The sequence below is a fragment of the Onychostoma macrolepis genome, chromosome 14, assembly GCF_012432095.1.
Source record: "Onychostoma macrolepis isolate SWU-2019 chromosome 14, ASM1243209v1, whole genome shotgun sequence".
Taxonomy (NCBI): Eukaryota; Metazoa; Chordata; class Actinopteri; order Cypriniformes; family Cyprinidae; genus Onychostoma; species Onychostoma macrolepis.
This window is the reverse complement of record NC_081168.1, coordinates 15,918,414-15,941,681: the sequence shown is the minus strand read 5'-3', so window position 1 is coordinate 15,941,681 and position 23,268 is coordinate 15,918,414. Positions and strand designations below refer to the sequence as shown.

General features: G+C 37.1%; 3 protein-coding genes across 3 annotated transcripts; 2 read left to right on the top strand and 1 right to left on the bottom strand.

Annotated features, from left to right (window-relative positions):
• Window positions 1-1,598: 1,598 nt before the first annotated feature.
• Window positions 1,599-8,131, bottom strand: anxa5a (annexin A5a). The gene is made up of 13 exons (XM_058798035.1): window positions 8,011-8,131; window positions 7,762-7,796; window positions 6,193-6,277; window positions 5,886-5,980; window positions 5,398-5,511; window positions 5,156-5,246; window positions 4,739-4,818; window positions 3,972-4,022; window positions 3,212-3,305; window positions 3,030-3,125; window positions 2,819-2,877; window positions 2,485-2,607; window positions 1,599-1,949 (listed from the first exon to the last, which is right to left on the bottom strand). Exons 1-13 carry the CDS (start codon window positions 8,024-8,026, stop codon window positions 1,890-1,892), a joined length of 999 nt encoding a protein of 332 aa, XP_058654018.1. The 5' UTR covers window positions 8,027-8,131; the 3' UTR covers window positions 1,599-1,889.
• Window positions 8,132-11,827: 3,696 nt separating this feature from the next.
• Window positions 11,828-17,884, top strand: bbs7 (Bardet-Biedl syndrome 7). Its single transcript, XM_058798034.1, has 19 exons — window positions 11,828-12,356; window positions 12,539-12,604; window positions 13,119-13,181; window positions 13,527-13,702; window positions 13,791-13,977; window positions 14,141-14,213; window positions 14,304-14,420; window positions 14,497-14,627; window positions 14,742-14,826; window positions 14,932-15,034; window positions 15,153-15,345; window positions 15,857-15,931; window positions 16,026-16,091; window positions 16,203-16,342; window positions 16,424-16,588; window positions 16,685-16,794; window positions 17,045-17,148; window positions 17,228-17,351; window positions 17,537-17,884. The coding sequence occupies exons 1-19, from the start codon at window positions 12,321-12,323 to the stop codon at window positions 17,668-17,670; spliced, it is 2,148 nt and encodes a 715-aa protein (XP_058654017.1). The 5' UTR covers window positions 11,828-12,320; the 3' UTR covers window positions 17,671-17,884.
• A 555-nt stretch (window positions 17,885-18,439) lies between these two features.
• Window positions 18,440-22,795, top strand: ccna2 (cyclin A2). Its single transcript, XM_058798979.1, has 9 exons — window positions 18,440-18,689; window positions 18,807-19,049; window positions 20,341-20,581; window positions 20,675-20,781; window positions 21,299-21,522; window positions 21,620-21,824; window positions 21,907-22,020; window positions 22,171-22,304; window positions 22,377-22,795. The coding sequence occupies exons 2-9, from the start codon at window positions 18,837-18,839 to the stop codon at window positions 22,426-22,428; spliced, it is 1,290 nt and encodes a 429-aa protein (XP_058654962.1). The 5' UTR covers window positions 18,440-18,689; window positions 18,807-18,836; the 3' UTR covers window positions 22,429-22,795.
• The last annotated feature ends 473 nt before the right edge of the window (window positions 22,796-23,268 follow it).

Here is a 23,268-nt window from a genome sequence, read left to right as displayed (position 1 = left end):
GGCCTGATCGCACACCCTGGCATTCTGAATACTGATTGGCTAAACTAATGACCTTAATAAATTCCATCCTGGAAATAGTGAAGTCCTCAGTATAGAAATTAGGGGCTTTGTGCTGAAAATACCAGCTTTGGGATTTAGTAAAGCGATTTAGAGCTTGTATCCACACACGCACATTCCACATAGCACACATAATAAAAGAACACGATCTTATAAGTCTCAACATCATTGTAGCTAATACTGAGTTAAGAAGTGTAATATTCAGCAGTACACTGTACAAGTAAAACAAATAACAGTCACCTCAACTAATATAAATACATCTTCTTTGAATACCTCAGGAATGCATTTATTATCAGGTTGTGTATGAAAGGTTTCAGTCTTGCTGAAGTAAAATATCTGAGGCAAACCTATTGACCCCATATCATCAAGCCTAATGAAAGACGTAAAAGACTAGATTTCCCAGGGGGCAATTGATGTTGAAAAGACATTAAATTGACGTTAAAAAAAACAAACAAAAAACAGGTCAAATATGCAAATCAAACTGACGTCAAAACCTTGACATGATGTTGATTTGATGTAAATTGAATGTCTACCACATTGGCCTACCATTAAACCAATTTCAGTGTGGGATTAACTTCCAATTTTCACCCAATTACCACTGGAAGAAATTGCTGTCCAAACTGAATTTAAAATGATGTTACAGTATCTTGATAAAATTCTTGACTAATATTTGACGTTAAATTGATATCAAGGTGCCCGCTGGATTAGGTGAGAATTACTTATTACATTTCCAAAACACGCTCTACAAAATAAGTAGTATGGAAAATTTTAGTGAAATTAAAAAATAAAATAAAAATGGATGTCTTGATTTGAAACCACAGTAACAAATCTGTCATACTTTGTGTTGAGATTATGAAATAAAATAAAAAGTTACATGTTTGTTTTGGTTTGTTTTTTGTGTGTGTGTGTGTGTGTGTGTGTGTACAGGTTTATATATCCTGGTGGGGACTTAAACCTGAATACACACAGACTGAGATGCACAGACTCATGGGGACTCGTGTCACGGTGGGGACCTAAATTGAGGTCCCCATGGTACAAAATCATACAGAATTAGTTTTTTGAGAAAGTAAAAATGCATAAAGTTTCCTGTAAGGGGTAGGTTTAGGTGTAGGGCGATAGAAAATACGGTTTGTACAGTATAAAAACCATTACACCTATGGAGAGTCCCTACAAGGATAGCTGACCAGACGTGTTTGTGTGTGTGTGTGTGTGTGTGTGTGTGTGTGTGTGCCTGTTCTCATGGAAGGGCCATTTATCTTGTTAACTCTCTTGCTTTTCCCTTCACGAATTTTCATTTATGTGAATGAAGCTGTTGTAAGTTATATTTTATTCTATATTATATTCTAAATATTTTAGAATGATAATATTAATTCAGGAGGAAATCATCTAAAAAGAACTGCACTAAATGTTGTCAAAATATGCTGAGGGAGAATATGAACGATTTGTTACAGCAATACTGCCATCTAGTGGAAAAAGTATTATTTTGGTCAACAGAAACAAAACGAGGAACTGCATATGACTTTCCAAAACATCAATATGGTCCATATACATTTTATTTTCAAAGTCTTCACACGATTTTGAAACAATACATCAACCAAAACAATTCATTAACCAGTCTGAAACCATTCTGTTAAAGAATCAGTCCACAAACATCACACCAAAACCATTACAGAATACCGTCCTATTCTCCAACACTGAAACTACTTACTGTCAAACCATAAAACATCAAAGATGTAAATATAAACACACACGAAAAAAAAATGTGCACAAGAAAGCTGAAGATCATATAAGGACTTAAACTGATGTAAATAATTAGCACAATTTTTTTCCCCCTAATCATTACCACCACACAGGTAGAGCAGGGCCTTCTGGTAATCTCCTTCAGTGTCCTCCTGAAAATAAGGGCAAAAACAATGCTTAGATTTATTTGTGTTTGTGACAAAGTGTGCGTTTGCATGCGTGTTTGCATAAATGAAGCGTTAGCGTTAGTTCTCGCAGGTCACGTGAGTCAAGCTTGCATCAGCTGATCGTATCTACCTATAGGAATACAACACCTATCGCGGCATTCCTATATAAGCTCTATTCCGTATCAATCAGCAGCTTTTTCCGCTTGCTCAGGAGCAAATCACCCTCCTCCATCCCCAACTCCTCCTTTCGCACAGTCAGGACTTGTCTTTCTGATATTCCTTGCTGAATCAGACTTAAATACTCTTAAATACACTTAAATATCATTAAGTACATTAATGATATCTGCATTGTTCTGTTCTGTTTACCCTAGGGGGGTTATTATGGTTGCTCTCCCTGCTCATTCATGACAGGCTACATGGATGGGCAGGGAGTTTTTGCACAGAACAGAACCATACCGCCAAACCAAAACTTTATGCTAAGTATCTATTTTTTGACGATAGTGGTCCTGACAGAACTTGCCTGTATGGTGCTGTAGAGTGATTCTCCGTACTTCTTCTTGTAAAATGCTCTGACGTCCAACATATCCCGTTCACTTCTGGACACCATGATCCTTATGAGAGTCTCATCATCAGTGCCAGCACGCTGTAAATCAACAAACCAATAATGTGTGAAATCAGTTGTTTCATTATCATTCAGACCAACACATTCATTTAATAAACAGGCCGTGAGTTGTTTTTATCTTTCCACTTGGAGTGTCAGCATTTGATCATCTAAAATGAGCACCAAATGATCCAATTCATGACCAGAGGAGGAAAAAAACAGATGAGAATCTCATGGAAACAAGACTTCATACCCGCATGGACTCTCGAACGAATTCAGCAAAATAAGCAGGCACACTTTTTGCGCACTTAACTAAAGGGGGGAGAGAGAGAAACATCAGCTTTACATTTCAGTTAAAGGGATAGTGTCATTATTTTGTACGCTGTTAATCTATTACATCTGTTAATCATCATAGTGATGGTTCAGTCCGTCCAGATAGCAAATTACAACAGGGATTTCCGTACCCACAGCCAGCAGCAGTGCTTCCAGGTTCCCAGTGCATTCATCTTTTATGCTCTCTTCAATGTCGCAGCCGGCAATCTTTTTGTAGGCATCAAACACTGAAAGAGGGACACCGAAGCCATTAGGATGGCCCTTCAAGGCAGTTCTGAACGCATCAAAAGGCTTTGAACACACAAGCGTGCACCTTTTCTCAGGTGTTCAGTGCTCCTGTTGCCGAGTATGTTGATGAACTTGTCCTCATCAGTGCCGAATTTCTCCTCTCCAGCAGCAAACAGCTCCTGAAACACGATCAATGAACAAACACTTCTAAGGTTCGCAACTTAAACCTGAGGATCCAGTTACGTCTTTTCCGTGTTTACATCAACATACATACGCAACTCTAATGATTAATCAAATACAGCCGAGTGCAATTTATAACAATGGATTCAAAACCCTTACAATTTAAGTTGTGAAACACAAAATGAGATATTAAGCACAATGTCCATATATCTGTGTTGAGTAAATAAAAGTGAATAGTGATTTACACTACCAAGCTCCTGGAAGAACAAGAAAGCACCATAAAAGCATAAAAACAAATCATATTGTTTTAGAAGACTTGTAATAAAGTGAATCATTCATAGACTACTTTTATGATATTTTTATGGGGCTTTTTGCCTTTTTTGAAGATCCTTTACATGGAAAATATACGCTTTGATATTCTACCTAACGTCTCCTTTTGTATTTTACAGTAAAAAGAAAATATTGCAAGGTTGAAACAATGAGGGTGAGTAAAGGACAAAAATCACAAGAAATGAAAATTGCATTCTTCTTTTGAGGAACACAAAAGAAAGTATTTTGTTTTAACTTTAATGTTCAAAGTTATTCAATTTTGGAATGAACAATTTTTAGGGTAAATTCATAGTACTTTATCAGGGTGTTTAATCACTCATGACTATGAACTTTACCTTTGCATCTTTCTCCACTCTGCTCTCATCCACTCCCTCCTCCTTGTTTCCCTGAGTACAGGAACAGAAACATAACCAAGGTCAGAGAACGTCACAGAAACATCAGCCCTCCTCCATCACCGTAAATATGCTGAGACGGGGCGTGGAATTTTCCCTAACTTGGTAAACTCCAATATTGAATTACCCACACTTTGCCCCTGAGAACCATTTAATCTTCTCAACAACTCAAGAGCTGTTTTAATTACTTAAGGATGACTTCACTGGTGCTCATGTTATCATTCCAAGAGGAAGCTGCTCTGTTTCATCTCTCTACCTTTTTTAGTATCCTCTCCCATCTCTGGCCCTAATCAACAAAATGACTGAAATTTTATATCACAGTATGAGTAATTTTATATATTGTTAATTGAGTGTATATATATATATATATATATATATATATATCATGACAATAGTTATTTTTAATGGAAATTATACTAAAAATGGTTAATATACTGTATGTGTCAATGTCTCACACATGTAAATTTTTATATTTTACAAAGTAAAAGTAAATACTTTATTTGATTTTTTGACCTCATTTGATTGCTTATTTATTTTAAATGTCCTACACAAAATCAAGTATGATTATTATTATTAACAAATTCTACTTTTTATATACTCTTTCTTGTGCTCTCGCTCTCTCTGTATATATAATTTTGTTCTGATTATAAATTTCTTTTGGCTCTCCTTTATTTTTTATTTCCTTTTAAACAGTGAACAATTTTTTTTACCTGTGCAAGAATCACCAGCAGCCTCTGGTAATGTCCTGATGTATCACCCATGATGTCTTTTTCCAGCTTGCTTCCATATTCTAGGTCAAGACACATGAGACTTGATCTATTGACCGTTCACACTTATCTCGACAATTGCTGCTTATTAATCCCATTGGAATACTTTAATAGGAAGGGATCTGTTGTAACAGTGATGCCTTGTAGAGACTTGTACTCCATATGGCCTGTTTGTGTGGAATATAGACAGTAAGGCATCTTTGGAAAAGGAAAACCCACAGTTTTACAAAAAAAAAACTGACCCTTACCATTTGTAGTTAATTATTTGGAGTGTCCAAAGAAAATATAAATAGACATGATCATGTATCAACCTTACAATAGTGGGACATTTTCATGTCAGCCGTGCACGATGAATGTTACCTTTCTTATATGCTTTGGCGATATCTTTTATCTCATCACATGTCCTGGATGCCAGAATCTCAATTAAAACTTCATCCTCTGTACCCACTCCCTGTAAGAAAATAAAAAATTAAAAAGATCTGAGATGAGATAGGCTCAAGTTTATCATAATGGAAAAGCATTGTCATAACAATGTGTTTTTTATTCTTTCTTTTTCTAGTTTTTAATTATATCCCACAGACGATGGAAATGTTTGATGTTACCTTGATGGCCTTATGGAGTTCATGTGCATCATATAATATGGATGGATACATCAGGGCCACGATGAGATCCTCTAACTTCCCACCAAGCTCTGACCGTAAGTCTTTCACTAGATCCTGAAAACATGAGCCAAGAGACAGAAGAAAATATATTGCCCATTAAAACGAAGATGTGAAACTCATTAGCATTTTAACATTGTTTTAGACGTTCACCATGACGGCACTGAATTATATCAACATCAATAAGAGGATGCGTGCAAAACAAGAGCTCAAAATGAATATATTGATGTATTGCTATTGATGCACAGCAGTGCTTCTAAGTAATTGAATGGAACAACAATCATGTTTAAATACCTTTTGTCTTAATTTTTATTGTGTTATCATTTTCAGAAGAATATGTACTTAAAGTAAAAAGACATTTTTTACATAATTTAGATTCAACAAACTAATTATTCCTGGTCTGACACTACATAATAATGTAATTTGCTCACCTTGCCAAAAGCCTTTTTATAGGCTGCTTTTATTTCCTGTCTCTGGGCATTACTGCGAGCTGCCAGTAACATGAGGACAGCATCTTCATCAGTGCCTGAAAATAAAGCATTATAGAAGAGGGCGAAAGTAAGATATAGTGTAAGAGTGAGCTGAAGATGTTTTTCTTTAGTCCACTGATCAGTATAATTTGCTAACAGCAATTACCATAGTTACCACTATGTTCTGGCTAATTGTGATTGCTAATTATGGAAGGAAAAACATCTAGAGCTTAACAAAAACTCTCTTAAAGGTCTGACTGAAACTTACCGATCCCTTTCATGGCCTTGCGCAAAACTTCTGCATCATGCTTTGCATTAAAGTTCACAAAGGGTTTCACACTTCCTCGGGTTGCCTGAAGAAAATACAAACCAAAATGAATCTATTGCAAAAATTTGTTAAAAATCATAATATAACAAAGTAGATGTCGTACATGTGGTTCTATTCTAAAATGCATAATGTGTCAGGTTAACTACAGATATCCTTTGAAGATTCACCAATAAGAACAAAATTATTTGCAGCCCTTACTGGTTGCCAGATATGTTCTCACATCAGAAAAGACAGCAGCATTGTAAAGTATGCAGGGCAAAATATTTTTTTTTTATATTGAACCAAAAGCACAGAACCAGGTTTTGGTATTTGCAGACTGAATAGGAAAATGTCAAACAAAAATAATTAACATGCATAATCATTCAATGCTCTGAAAAACATGAAAACATGTGGAGCAGGTGAATTCTGAATGGATTAACCAGCGCAGGTGTTTGAGAATATGAGAAACATCAACCTCATTTATTAAACTCATGCATGCAATGGCTCATATCTCTCATCATTACCATGTGTAAATATTGAATACATATTGAGCAGACAGATAGGAAACCAATAACAGTGGAAACTGTTTGCAATAATTGTGCTCTCAGTCTCTAGATGACCTTTCAAAGGCTGGAAGCATCCATTTCCACATTTCTTGTTTACATTGCGACTGGATCTTTCTGGTAACACTTTAAAACCTCTGTAAACACTATATACACACAGAGTATCTGTTATCCATACACGACTGATTAAAGATAGACCAAGATTGCGGCTCAGGTTAATGATAGTGATGTGGTGAAGAATGAGATAAGGTATAGGGTTTGGGTTTAGGGTTCAAGTTCAGGTTGAAAGTTAGGGATCAGTTAACCCCGAGACCTTTGGTCTGATTTGATACCAAAAGCAGTAGCGTTAATCTTTCCTTGCTCTTCTGATTTCTATAATAAAGTGCTATGACAACACACATATATCTTAGAATCATGTCACCTTGAAAAACAGCCTGTGTCATAGCATTAAACTTTTAAGAAACAACACACGATATGCCAGCCCAAGCATGGCTAATCCTTGTAGATGTACTACAGTATATGGGTGTTCGCTTGGTTCTGGCAGGTGTTGGGATGATAAAGCTACAGAGACCTGTTCGGTGGGTTTCCTCAGTCTGATCTGATACAGGTCTCATCTGCTGTAATCCAATCATCCATCACCTTAACCACCAAGGTGACTTAACGGTCACCATGCCAACATAGATCTGAACTTAACCCTTGAATTCTAATTTATGTGGAAACTGCCCCCGTTATTTATTTATTTGTTTATTTATGATACTAATGATTTTTACAGTTATAATAATACTTGTATTTGTATACTTCTAGTTAAACCATTAGTTAAACTGGTTTTAAAAAAAGTTTTAAACTTAAGAGTTAAGCCAGCAGATGACACCAAAGTCAAAGACCCAAATTAGCCTAATAAAACTCATCATAAACTGAAATATGAATGTTAATACAAATAATGATACAAATGCAGCTCAACTCTTACCATTTGTGTAGGTACAGGCAGCAATATGTGCAGTTCTGGAAAAGAAAAAAAAAAGAGTACATATAGTTATCATTATCAGAGCAGTTCAGCAGTAACTGAAACTCATTACCTTGTGATGCGAAATTGCACGTCCTAGAATCCACAGTAGCTAAATGACTTTAAGACTGTACATAAATTATTCCTGTCATTTACTCACTTAAGTTACCCCGTTACAATACGTTATCTATTCAGGACAGCGAACATACGTACCTGTTGCTGTATTCATTCACCTGTGCGCGAGACGTCAGGCTTCTGGCGCGTGTCAACAGTCAGAGAAGCTGTTGTAGCTGCATGAAGGACACGCCCTCAAAACCAGTTGTCAATCATATTGACTGACGTGTATTCGGTGTCCTTGTCTTGGTTAATTTATATTTCTCATCGTTTAGTAGTCAAAATGGTTTAAATTATTGTTATTTAAAATAAGTAAATAGTTATAGAAATTACCATGAGATGCGTAGATCCGTGTGAAACTCTTTTACAGCAAAACTCCAAACGTCCACAAGTGGCCAGTATAGGGCCAAACATGGGCACTTTTTATCTAAGTTGTATAAAAAAAAAAAATTAAAAAATATATATATATATATATATATATATATATATATATATATATATATATATATATATATATATTGCCCAACTATTAAATTTCAACAGAATATATACATCACCCAAACAATTGTGTCATTTGCTACATTTCCACAACAATGTAATTTCCATCACATGACTCCTTTGTTTTGGATAATTTCATAGCTATCAGAATAGTTATGTAATAAAATAGCAATAAAATAATTTTTGCATACTTTGACAAAATGATAGCTAGTGTACTTTGGTGCAACTGTATAAGTTGTTTGTGAGCAGACTAAAGATATTCTAAATGTTTTCTTTAGAGGATGTTTGCTCAGCTTTGAACATAATAAACAATAGTTTGAATATTATTCATTATAGAAGCATCAGGCCTTGACAGAAGTAATAACCAGAACACGGAGAACCCCTCTCCAAATACTGATTGATGGGCAATATAGTAGATATATTGCTATGGCCTTCCTTAAAGAATTATGTTTTTGTCAGAGCCTTTTAATGATATGCTTATTTTATTTATGTGATTTATAAGCCACTTCAACACAGCAAAATAAACCTTATTTTTCTGTTTTAAGGTGATGCGTAAATAAACCATGCTTGCCAGGCAAGAGAGAGAGCCAAGAATATTAAAATTAATAATAATTATCAATCAATTACTAATGCGTCAGTGGCTGAAGTGCACTAAAGTTCACTCATACTACATGTAAGTATCCCTCATCAAACAGAAGAACCCTGCTGTTTGTTTGGCTAAATTGCTCAAGTTTGCAGTGTGGCATGAATTTAATTTTCTCACTTGCCTCATGCACATAAACACACACAATGTGAATGGTTTAATAAAAGCAGCAGAGTTGACTTCAATGGGATTCATGGCTGAAGATCTTTTACTAGCCCGATATAACACTGATTGAACCATGTGTGCACACATACATGCAAAGTATATCATTTGTTTTGGGTTTATTTTGTTTATTTAACTTTATTCATTTTAGTTTGCCAAAGAAAGGACAATAAAGGACTACTAAAAGAAAAGCAAGAAAGCAGAGTAAAAAATATAAAAAGGCATACTTTTTTTTGTTATCAGCATACTACTTTACAACACAAACATTATGTCTGAACATTGAGTGTGACAGTATTGAGTGTTAAACAGTATTGAGTGTGACAGGTCTCCATTGTTATTTTGCAATTCCAAAAGGAATTCAGGGTTGTATTATGGAAAATCATTTTTCAACTGAGACATTTTCTCAATATGCAACATAATTGATTCCACTCTTTTAGTCATAAATAACCCTCTTCATGCCAAGAACAAACAGTAGTAAAAAATCCATTCCTGCCCTTAGCAGACATATTGACTGACTTTTTTAATTAATCTCTGTGTGTGTGTGTGTGTGTGTGTGTGTGTGTGTGTGTGTGTTTGTGTGTGTGTGTGATTTTGTGTGAGTTGAATAGTATTGGCTTTACAAACTAATATATGTTGAATTAATGTTATTGAAACTCTGTCTAGTCGATAATCTATTTTTACAAAGAACCGATGTCAGAATAACATTTTTATCAGTAAAAGAAAACACGCGTTTCCTAAAGAGAATTGTGTCTGCTGAAACATATAAAGTATCTGCCATACTATAGATGAATAAATAGTCAGTAAATACATCTCACATTTTCGTTGCAAAGCTTTAAAAGTCCTCAGTGCAGTTTTTCATTCTTTCATCCATCCCAGGCACAGTATTTGGTGTCACATCTTTCGTTGTCCAGCAGCTTCAGAAATCAGAGCTGTATGCAAATCCTCCAAAAGTTTCTTTTTTTCATCTTTCAATTATGATGTTTCTCTTTCAGGACACACGGTATCTGCTGGAGCCCAGATGTGGCTGAAGGGTGTTATTGCCTACGGAGTTCCTGAGCTGTTTCAGCAGCATCCACAGAAGAAGTCCCATCAGAACCAGCAATACTGTGAAGAGCCCCACATACACACTTAAGTTCCAGCCCCATCCCGCTGTAAGAGGCAAGGAGGTGGATGCCACCAGGAACCTCCTCGGGGAGGGCATCAGTTGCAATAAAATTGCATAAAACTACTGCAGCTCTTTACGGATTTCTGAGATCAAGCAGTGGGACAGTTCATTCACTTGCTGTGTAAGATTTATCCATGACAGGTGCTCTTCATGTCCTTCTGTCATTAAATCTTTACAATCCAAAAGGAAGCATGCTGTGTCTCTTTGGTGTTGTGCAAAATGAGAATGATGCTTGAAGTCCTCTCTGCAGCTGTGCCCCCTCCTACTCTTGTTGAGTCACATCCACACTCCTTCATCCACTTCTGTATGTGTGTGACCGAAATGTCCCCACAAAATAAAACCTAAAACGACCATTAAAAATGTAATCTAATAATGAAAATCAATGTTTATATGTTTGAAAAAACCTCAACTAAAGATCAATATGATTGGTTTCTTAAGACTGGTTTTCAATGGGTTTTGGACACTTTCAGCTGAACACCAACCTAGCTTGACCAGTCTGGGATACCAACTATGCCTAAAACCAGACAAAAATGTATTATTTTTAATAAATTCAATTTATTTTTAACAAAATGAATGTCTTTTTTCTGCAGAGCTCTTCCTCTGTTTTTGTTGACATATGTGACCCTGGACCACAAAACCAGTCTTAAGTCGCTGGGGTATATTTGTAGCAATAGCCAAAAATACATTGTATGGGTCAAAATTATCCATTTTTCTTTTATGGCAAAAATCATTAGGATATTAAGTAACAATAATGTTCCATGAAGATATTTTGTAAATTTCTTACCATACATATATTAAAACTTAATTTTTGATTAGTAATAAGCATTGCTAAGGACTTCATTTGGAACAACTTTAAAGGTGATTTTCTCAATGTGTTGATTTTTTTGCACCCTCAGATTCCAGATTTTCGAATAGTTGTATCTCGGGCAAATCATAACAAACCATACATCAATGGAAAGCTTATTTATTCAGCTTTCAGATGATGTATAAATCTCAATTTCGAAACATTTACACTTATGACTGGTTTTGTGGTCCAGGGTCACATATATGCTTCAATAAAAGTTGGACAAAATAAAAATTTTAACTAAATAATTCCAAACTAAAATTTGGAATAGCCTAATTAATTAATTAATTAATTAATTAATTAACTATTACCTAAATAACCTAAAGCTAAATAACTCAGGTTTTAATTATTTAATAAAATGTAAATATTCAATTATTTCAATAATTGTTTACATTGTTAGGGCAACAGGAAAAATAGAACTAAGAGCATGATTAAAAAGAAAGAAAGAAAGAAAAAAAATTGTATAAGTTTATATAATGTTTAGGAAATTATTTAATGTTTTTATCAGGCTTTTATGGCATCAGGGGGAAAAATGCAATTCAGATGCTTTTTTAAAAGATTAAATATACGGTAGATAGATTGGTTGGCTGTTACCATGGTAACCAGAGATAGTTTGGGTGGTTGACAAACATGGCGCTGCTGAGGGAACGTGTTAGCTGCAAACAGAAACACGTTTGCTGCTGCTGTACTTAGCCGGATTCTTGTTTTTGTCCGCGAAGGGAAGCATATCGTTTGGATAAATGTCTATGAAAAGGCGGTATAGTTTTTATTCCCCTACATGTTAACGTGACGAGAATCATCTTGTAAAGCGGACCAGTTGACACAGCTAACGTTAGCCACTTTATCTGCAGCAGAATCAGCCACTAACTAATCCGCAGGATAATCCAGTCGGCTGTGAGGACTAGCCAGGACCACTGTGTTATATGTCCACCAGAAAAGCTCGAAATATATATTTCTGTTTCAAAGTACTATCTTGGGGAATGAATAACAGAGAACTGTACTGGAGCATCTTAAAATATCAACGCTAAATAGTAAACGGTCAATTTAACTTGTGACAATTCAAAAGGATCTGTGTAGTGATTATTCTAACAAACGAGATGGAATTGAACTTAAACCAAGTTGATTATCTCCAGGTAAGCTCTCAACATCTCTGTATGTATTTGTACATCTGCTGTGATTTACAGTGGCAAATGGGCACATGGTTGTTTAAAATGCACACTTGTAAGGCCTGTGGCTGAGACATTTAGGAATCTTAAATATTATTCATTATCAGAAAGAAAATGTACTAATGGCCATGTCATCTTTGTTTTCTCAGGTTGGAGTGACATCTCAAAAAACCATGAAACTTCTCCCAACTGTGGGGCGAAAAGCAACTCAAAAGGTATATCTTCATCCCGTTTAAAAGAATATTCCAGGTTTAGCATGAATCAAGCTTGTCAAGACCATCTGTTCACAGAAAATAATTACTACCATACATCATATAACACAAATAATATTACTCATTCCTCACACAGTGCTGACAGTTACGCAAAAAAAAAAAAAAAACACTGCATTAAATTAAAAGTAATTGCATTGAACAAGGAATATTCTTTTAACTGGAAAGTCAATCTTAAAACTTACTATCAAGTCTATGAAATCAGGTTTTAATATCTGTAACAGAAATGTATAGTCTTATAAACTTTCCATAGTTTCAAGGGCTTAATGACGTTTCTGCTGTAGACAATTTTAGGGGCTTACTTTGTAAAACAAGGGTGCTAGAGATTAGATCCCACTCGTGAAAGAGCATGCGACATGTCCTATTTATTTGAGCATGTGCTTGACATTTCTCCCCCACTCAATCAAACAGGAAACAAGCATTTGTCTATAAGCAACCTGATGGCATTTTCTCATTTCAGGTGGCTGTTGCAGATCATGATGGTGTTGTGACTTGTTTTGGAATGAAAAAAGGGGAGGCTGTGGTATGTATCAGAAGGTGTTTCCTGTTTTTAGTATACACTAGCATTCAAAAGTTTGGGTCAGTAAGATATTGAAAGAAATTAATACTTTAATTCACCAAGGATGCATCAAATTGATTAAAAGTGACAGTAAAGACATTTATGATGTTAGAAAATATTTCTGTTTCAAATAATAAATGCTGTTCTTTTAAACATTCTATCATTCTAAAATCCTGAGAAAAAATGTATCTCGTTAGCCACAAAAATATTAAGCAGCACAGCTGTTTTCAACACTAAGTTGAGTACCAAAAAAACTAACAAATATTTTGTTCTCATTGGGAGAATAAATGCATGTCTTTTTTTTGCCAGCCTGTGTTCAAATCGCTCCCAGGACAGAAGATCTCCAGACTTGAGCTTGGAGGAGCTTTAGGAACCCCACAGGAAAAGATCTTTGTGAGCTTAGGCTCTGAAGTGAGGGGATATACTAAAAAGGGCAAACAGTTTCTTACATTTGAAGCCAACCTAACAGAGAGCATAAATGCCATGTGAGATCTGCTTCTTGTAATTGATAATACATGTAATAGATTGTCATTTTGGATGCTTCACTTCTGTTTGTGCCTTATTTTCCCACAGGCATGTTTCAGGGGCAGATCTGTTTGTGTGTGCCAGTTACATTTATAACCATTACTGTGACTGCAAGGATCAGGACTACTACCTGTCAGGAGACAAGATCAATGACGTCCTGTGTTTACCTGTAGAGACTGTGGGCCGCATTGTGCCCATCCTGGCCTGCCAGGACAGAGTACTTCGAGTATTGCAGGTAGTCTGACACAACCTCCGTCATATTGGCCTCCCTTAATCTGTCCTTTGTTACATAATTATACTTTAGCAATCACTGGTACTCATGATATCTATTACTTGGTGGCCATATCCAGTAGTTGATGCTCAAGTTCACAGTCATCCTTCACTTTGTGCTCCATCAGGGCTCCGACCTTCAGTATGATGTAGAAGTTCCTGGACCTCCAACTGTTCTGGAACTTCTCAACAGAGATGGTGGTATGTGCTAAAAATCTGCTAATTCATTTTAGTGTGACAGCTTGTATTGTTTGAGTCTGAGTATTTGATGTATAAAATCTTGATCTTCAGGAAAGGGTGGTGAGGAAGTTCTTTATGGAACAGCTGATGGGAAGCTAGGTCTTGTGCAGATTGCCAAATCTGGACCCATTACTAGTTGGGAACTGGATAATGAGAAGAAAAAAGGAGGTAGGAATTAGATAGTGAGAGGCTATTACATATAAAAAAAATTGAAGCCATGCTAATTTGTATTGGTCTTTTCAAGGTGTGCTTTGTATTGATACCTTTGACATTGTTGGTGATGGTGTGAAGGACATCCTGGTGGGAAGGGATGATGGGACTGTGGAGGTCTACGGGTTGGACAGTTCAAATGAGCCAACACTGCGTTTTGAGAATGTGAGTGTCACATATAAATGATAAGTGATGCATGGAACACCCTCATTTTGTCTCTGAACCATTGACTCAAATTACATTCTGCTACACTACACTTGTGATAATTGTCTTTACAAGGTTTTGTCCGAGAGTGTCACATCGATCCAGGGTGGCTGCGTTGGAAAGGAAATGTATGATGAAGTTCTTACAACAACTTACACAGGTTAGCAGTGACTGTTAGATAAAAGAATTTCACTGTGTGGGTGATGTCAGTATACAGTTTGTCATTCACCTGTGTTGACTGAGAAGTCATGTGCCTGGTTTTCAGGATGGGTGTCAGGTCTCACCACAGAGCCTCAGCAGATGGTAGCAGGCCCAGGGGATGAGATCAAGATGAGCCGGGAGACCCAGGGGAAGGTGGCTGCACTCAGGTACTACACATCCGGCTGAATGATGAATCTAAAACAGCAAAGATCTGTTTGCTAAACTGGCCTAGATTTTGAAACACCTTCTGACATGCCTAGTTTGGTCGTGCATGTGTTTGTACAGGGCAGAGTTAGAGCAGTTGCAGGTGAAAGTGTTGCAGGGGAGAGAAAAATACCAGCAGAGCTCTCAGTCCAGCACGGCTGTGTCCGCTGTGCCAGTCTTTAGCATCAATGACAAATTCACATTGTGCCAGGATGATGCCAGCTACAGCCTCACGCTAGAGGTGCAGACCGCCATTGACAACTTGCTGCTACAGGTGGTAGAAATACACCAATTCATCTTGCTTTTATTTATATAAACTACTGTTCAAAGTTTGGGTTAGTAAGATTTTTTTTTTTTTTCAAAGAACTGCATTTTTTTATTTTTTCAAATTTGTTAACAATGTAAAAACAGTTTTACCTCACTTTTGATTAGATTAATGCATCCGTCCTGAATAAAAGTATTAATTTCTTTCAACAAAATCTTTTGAGTGTTAGTGTATGTTACAATTTACTTAACGGTGTGCTTGATTAGTTTACTAGAAGAAATACTTCATTGCATGGTAACAATAACAACATTATTTAATGGGTCCTTTTAATATGTCTGGAATGTTGTATTGACCAATCAGCATTCAGAACTGAAACTATTCCTTTTAATTAAAGATGTTTTGTAATCAAATTTCTTCTGATCTTCACTAATTCAGCATCATTTTTACATGTGTTGTAATTTCAGCATTGTAAGACTGAAGTTTCCTTACATTTGCTTACATATGTTTTTGTCTCTGACAGAGTGATGTTCCCATTGATCTGTTGGATGTCGATAAGAACTCAGCAGTGGTCAGCTTCAGTGAATGTGATACAGAGGTAATGCACCTGTGTGCCACATCATTACGCTTACTTAATGACCACATCACATGTGTTTGCAAAACTGTCTTTGTTTGTTCATCTAACCCCACAGTCAAATGGGAACTTCCTCCTCGCCACCTACAGGTGCCAAGCAAATACCACTAGGCTGGAACTGAAGGTGTCTACTTCTTTGTGTCTGGATTATTTTCAGTGTAATAACATACATTTGCATTTTCTTTAAATTGCAAGGTAGGCAATATTTGAGCAGTTGTCCTGATTTTTCTCTAAGGTGAGGTCTATAGAGGGTCAGTATGGCACCCTTCAGGCTTACGTGACGCCAAGGCTTCAGCCCAAGACCTGCCAGGTTCGACAATACCAGATCAAACCGCTTTCCCTCCACCAAAGGACACATGCAATCGATCAGGAGCGGTGAGCTTAGAGACATGCAATGCTTGTGAATTCTTATCATGCATTTATTCTGCCAGCTAAACATTCTCTCTTCATGACTAGGCCCATGAACACGTTGAGACTGACAGGACAGTTCAGTTTTGCAGAGATCCATTCCTGGGTTGTGTTCTGTCTGCCTGAGGTCCCAGAGAAAACACCGGCAGGAGACAGCATCACATTCTACTTTCAGAACACTTTCTTGGGCACACAGCTAGAAGCCACCTATTGGTGAGACCTAACTGTTCAGTATCCAAATATACCGCTACTAGATTGCATTATTAGAGGAAACGTAATCCATCTTTATCATTTTTTAATGTGTTCCAGTAAAGGTGAGGCAAACTTCAAATCAGACAACATTTCTACTATATCCATTCTGAAGGATGTTTTGTCCAAAGAGGCCACTAAGCGAAAAATCAATCTGAATATATCCTATGGTAAGTTCACAAACTGATCTTTTAACTGATGTATGTGGTCTATTAAATGAGATTCTTCGCTTGTTTAATCCAATCACAAGTGATCAGTGGAGATGCGTTTGGGTTGCATAAGAATACTAGGTGTAAATGGCAGTCTGTCTTGGCTGACCACTTGTGATTGATTCACAAGTGTTAATACCAGATTACAGTGATCTCAATTCTTCATGCATCGAGTGTGATTAATATGTGTTGGTTGTTATGTTGGTTTCAGAGGTGAATGAGGACTCTGTGAGCCATACTCTTCGAATGATTCATCCCAAGCTAGAGTATCAGTTGATTTTGGCCAGAAAAGTTCAGCTTATTGATGCTTTAAAGGTAAAACATAAAAAAGACTTTTAAAACCCCTACTAAAAAACAGGCCTGCTGAGTGTGTGTGTTTATGTATTGCATACAGGAGCTGCAGGTGCATGAGGGGAATGCAGATTTTCTGATTCCAGAGTATCGCAGTATACTGGATGAATCTGCCCTGCTCTTAGAAGAATACAAGAAACAACCAGCTCACTTAGAGAGATTGTATGGTGAGTGAATCCAGATGAGCAAGGAAGATGGTGTTTTACAATATATTTTTCATATTTTATGTTAAATTATTTACATGTATTGCATATTTCTATAATATTAATGTTTTTACACACAACCCCTATATATTCATATGAAGTCTTTGCAAAAGAATTTTGAATAAACAAACCATTTTGTTTTCTTGCAGGTATGATCACTGATCTGTTCATCGACAAGTTCAAATTTAAAGGACAAAATGTCAAAACAAAAGTTTCACAGCTACTTGCAATTTTGAACAACTATGAACTTGATTCACTGATGGAATTTTTCAGTGAAGCTTAATGGAATGTAAAGTTAAAGCACGTTTTAGGAATGTACTTTGTGAAATTTTTTTTTTTGCAATAAACATTTGGTGTTCTATAGAAGCTAATTGTACTATTACAGATTCAAATGAAAATGTTCAATGTAATAAACATAAAAACCATGTGTGACTGCAGTTGTTTTATATATTTTTAGAACTCTCAACCATTGTTTAGTTGCATTTCTACAGAAATAAACATTTTCATGAAAAGTTTGTCTGTTTTGTTTGTCTTTCAGTCAGGGCATAAACTTTCAATTAAACATAATTTGAGACTTTTTTTTTGTATTTTTATTTATTTTAAGAAAACCTTAAATGGTGTGGTGTGATTTTTATGCCAGTAGTATGAGAAATGGTTTGCTATAATAGTGATTACTTGCTAAGATAGTAGAAATTGTGCACATAAATACCAAAATACGTAGAAATTATTCCTATTATATTATATTATTATTCATATAAGTACTGCCTGGGCAGAACAGTTCCCCAAATGTAAGATTTACCCCTGTATAGTTATATACTTGTAATTATTGAGTTTGTATATAATGTATAAACGTGCCAGTTTGAGCTTAAATTTTACATTGTGCTCAAACAGTTTCAAAATTCCTTTGAGCCAATGAAAGTAACTCAACGGCTCGGTCAATAAAAGAGAATCGCTTTTGTACTTCCCAGGCTTCCGTATAATAAATGACGTTTGGGTTTGCTGCATTCTGATTGGCCCGTTTCAATAGTCGCGGGCTACTTGAACTGATACAGCCACAATACCAAACCAAGCAGCTGCAAAAAAAAAAAAAGCAACAAGGCGCCGTTTGACTTCATAGAAGCATCTTTTGTGAGCTCTCTGTGGCGTGTTGAGAGGTTTTGCACACCGGCATGGCGCGATTTCTGTAGGATAGGACTGTCGCATGATTTATTTTCGAATCTCGGTTTTGTAAAACGCCGCTGGCAACTGTTTATATTGTGTTTTTGTCCGGATTTCAACAGCTCGCTTCTTCCAGTTTCCCTGGTTAGTCTGCTTATCCATGCTTTATTCGTTATTCACGTGTGAGTTGTTTGATCAAACGTCTTAAACCACATCAAAAGCTGGTGTTTAAACGCTTTCAACCATCGATCCATGTTGCAGGGTGACTTGAGTTGATCTGCTGCTGTAAGGATGTCATCTGTCGGTCAAACACAAGGAAGCGCGGTTCAAGATTCTGGAGCAGACATTCACAATCAAGAAAACATGCTTTCACGACTACGCGGCGCCGCAAAGAACAGAATTGAAAATCGGGAAAATGTCAACCCTAAACCAGGCAACAGGACAGTGCTGGGCGCCCTGGAGAACAATCAGCGCCGACAGCCCATTCTGCGCGGCGCTAAACAGGTCAGAGCAAGCATGGCACATGACCGTGAAATGTGCTTGTGTTATAGACCGAGTTCATCAGCTTAGGTGCAGCATGTATAAGTATTTAGTTCAATAATCAGTGTGTTTTGCTTTTTAGCAAGTGCTAATTTCATAATATCGATTCGATGGACTGAACGTTGCTTAGTTGAATCGGTTAAAGTGCTCGCATCCATTGTTGTCCCTTTGAATCACAAATTTAAATCTCGTTATCTTTTGACTTCCCTTTTGGGTCAATCTGCATTTATGGCGCCACAGGTTAAAATCAAATTCAGCGTTAAATGCCCGCAGCTCATTCCCTCCCAACGCGCAGACCGCCATTTTACACACCCATTCACTGCTACCATAGTAAACCGGGTTGGCTGGTTAGTTAAAGGGGTAGTTCACCAAAATTAGACTTAACTAGTGGTCCCTACTTTTCCAGATGTGTTTGATTTTATATACACATTGTGTACCACAAAAGATGTTTGTGACTGAGGCTGTCATTTTGCCAAACATCACCTGTTTCCACCTGAGAATTCATGTAGTTTTGTTACATATCCACTTCCCAGAGTTCCCTTTATTACTACAGCAGGTGCATATACAATTATTTTTATCTATTTATTTTTTGTAAAAGTGTAGTACCTTTTGTTCAAAATCTGGATGCAGCTTTTGTTTTTTGTTTGTTTTTGTTTTTTAATTGAGCTGAGTTAAATTGACACCAGTTTGATTCAACATACCATGAAAAAAGGATTTGGGCTTTAATATGCTACTCGCACCTAAATGTAACATGAGTTTTTTTTTAAAAGGGTGAATCTTAACCTTTTCAAGCAAACACGTTAAAGAATACTTGGAAGTTCCTCAAGCTCAAACAGTTCTCGTGACACAATGGCAAGCTTGGATTAAATTCCCAGTGAAATTAGCGTGCATGAACTGAACTTGCTCTTTTAATGCAGTAAGTTTCTTCAGATAAAGGCATGTGGTGAAAGCATAAATGTTACTAACCTCAGAGTATAGTTGAGAAACTAAAAAACGAAGTGTCAAACTGACACTCAAACATCTGAGTTGTATTACACATTCCAAATCACGGCTTTGATACTTTGTGACTTTTTAGTTCATGTAGACAAACGCAATTTCAAGAAAAACGACCAATATTTCTGACCATTCAAAATTGAAATTGATCAAATTGACCTGCTGCCAAACGAAGCTACTGCAAAAAGGGCCTATAATCACCCATGTAGTGTGTATATAGGACTGTTTTTACCAGCACTCTAATCCAGTTTTCTGTTTTCAGGTCTCTGGGCCCCAAATAATTGCATGCAAATCTGAAGAACATGGCAAAAGCTTTGGAGAGAAGCCCACTACAAGGCCACCTGCTTTTCAGATCCATGTGGATGAGCCTGATGGTGCATGCTCTAAGAAACTGTCTGCCCAAAGAGCAACCATGGATCGCTCCCCTCTCACACTAAATCCCACTGTGACCCGCCTAAGGCAGCCCCTCGCCACTATCGATCTGCCAATGGAGGCCAGTTTTGGTAAGAAACAACTAAGATAAATGCAATGCCTATCCTGTCTTGTTGCTCTTTATAGAAACCTGGAATATAACATGTACAATTCTCAATACGTAGATTCTCCTATGGAAATGTCAATAGTTGATGGTGAGGAAAGGCCCACAAGTGTCAATGAAGTCTCAGATTATGCAACAGAAATACACACACACTTGCGGGAAATGGAGGTGAGGATATGGCAGTTAAATGTGTTGCGTGTGTCAATTTTAAAGGGTTGCTCCACCCCAAAATGAAAACTTGTCAATCAGTTACCCCCACGTTGTTCCAAACCTGTAAAAGCTTTGTTCGGCTTCGGAACACAACTTAAGATATTTTAGATGAAAACCGAGAGGCTTGTGACTGTCCCATTGACTGCCAAACCATTAACACTGTCAAGGCCCAGAAAAGTATGAAAGACATCATCAAATACGTCCGTCTGTTGTCAGTGGTTCAACCGTAACTTTATGAAGCTACGCGCTTGCTTTTTGTAAGCAAAGAAAACCAATAACGACTCTATTTTGGAGAATATCTGCCGCACCACACAGATATGTCTTCTACGTTTGTTTATGCTTTGATTTGAATGATTGACAACTTTCATTTTGGGGTGGAGTAAGCCTTTAAGCTCCCCTTTTAATGATGCATGTTCTTTACTGCTTGGCTCAATGTTTATACTATTTATATATATATTTTTATTTCTTCTTGCAGGTCAAGTCAAAACCAAAAGCAGGTTACATGAAGAAACAGCCTGACATCACAAACAGCATGCGTGCCATTCTGGTGGACTGGTTAGTGGAGGTGGGAGAGGAGTACAAGCTCCAGAATGAGACCCTCTACCTGGCCGTGAACTACATCGATCGTTTTTTGTCTTCAATGTCTGTCCTGAGAGGAAAACTACAGCTGGTTGGCACAGCTGCTATGCTTTTGGCTTCGTAAGTATCTTTGCCTTAAAGCCTTGGACTGCACAACCACCCTCCACTCCCCTCCCCTTGCTGTTCTCCATGCTCACACTTCTCTGTTTGACTGTAGGAAGTTTGAGGAGATCTACCCCCCAGAGGTGGCAGAATTTGTTTACATCACTGACGACACCTACACCAAAAAACAAGTGTTGAGGATGGAGCATCTGGTGCTAACGGTTCTCTCGTTTGATCTCGCTGCTCCAACAATCAATCAGTTCCTCACCCAGTATTTCTTGCACCAACCTGTGAGCAGCAAAGTGGAAAGCTTATCAATGGTGAGAATGTTTCCTGCATTGTGTGGTGTTTCTTTATCACATGAAATGTTTTTGACTTTTTTTTTTTTTTTTTTTCACCCAGTTTCTTGGTGAGCTGAGCTTGATAGATTGTGACCCCTTCCTGAAGTACCTCCCATCTCAAACTGCTGCTGCAGCTTTCATTTTGGCCAATCACACAATTGCAGGTGGATCATGGGTAAGTCTGCACAATCAACTTGGGCAAGAAGTGATGTTGGCTGTTGTGTAAACATCATGCTGGTTGATCAGTGTTTTCAGTATCAAATTTGTCCAATGTATGTTAATGTGCATGTCGGTCATGGTTTTTCCTCACAAATGTCTCTTGCAGTCGAAGGCACTTGTTGAGATGACTGGTTACACTTTGGAGGATCTTACGCCGTGCATTCAGGATCTACATCAGACCTACCTCGGTGCTGCTCAGCACGCACAGCAGGCTGTTAAGGAGAAATACAAGGGTTCAAAGTAAGTTTGCTTACTCTACACATTCAATGGCTGTGTTGGCAGTGGCTAATGTTTTCCTCTCGCTCCCTCCAGGTACCATGAAGTCTCTCTCATTGAGCCTCCAGAGAAGCTGATGCTGAACTAACCAGCTCATCAACATTGTGTTCATTGGTTCCATACCTCTGTGGGAATTGTGCACACTCTTTTTGAAGCTTTATTTCCATAAGTCCCAATAACTGAAGCCATAGCCTCAATTTCAGGGGAATGGTGAGATCTTAGTGATATGTACATTTTTATTTGCAGTCCTTAAGGATTGTGCTTTTTTTTTTTTTTATATAATGCTTGATACAACCAGATATTTGTACATTAGGTAATCAAGCATTGTTTTAATATTTCAGTGTTTGTATTCTATTTTTATGAAAGTCTCCCAGCATTGCACTTTATCTCCTTTTTTGTTTTGACGTGACCCTCCCTTTCACATCTTAATAAAAGTGCTGCTGGCCTTTAATGTGCTTCTGTGTCTTGTTTCTATTAATCGTGTTTGGTTGAGGTGGGAGGGCAGGGAATAAACTAATTCTTAAGCTCTGCATAATGTTCTATGGTAGACACTTCCAATTTAATTGCTCTTGCTTCATTTATTGAAACAAAGTGCTTGATCATTGCTTCTTAGGTTCTATTGCATCATTTAAATGCTTACTGGATTTAAATGTTAAATTGGGTATTGAGTACTATACAAATTTTGAAGAAGGCTATCTTGTCATGGTTAAAGGGCATTGTTATGTGCAATAGCTTTTACAAATCAAACTTGGGCTTATATAAACAGTACACTATATAAAATGGTTACTTATCCTGGCAGTTATTTATTGGAGTTGAGCGCTGCTTAGGGTATAAGTCAATTTGAGATCTTACACTTTTCCATCTATTTTATTTGTAAAGTCACTAATGCAAAACATCTTGTGCTCCTGGCACAAATGGGAATGCAAAA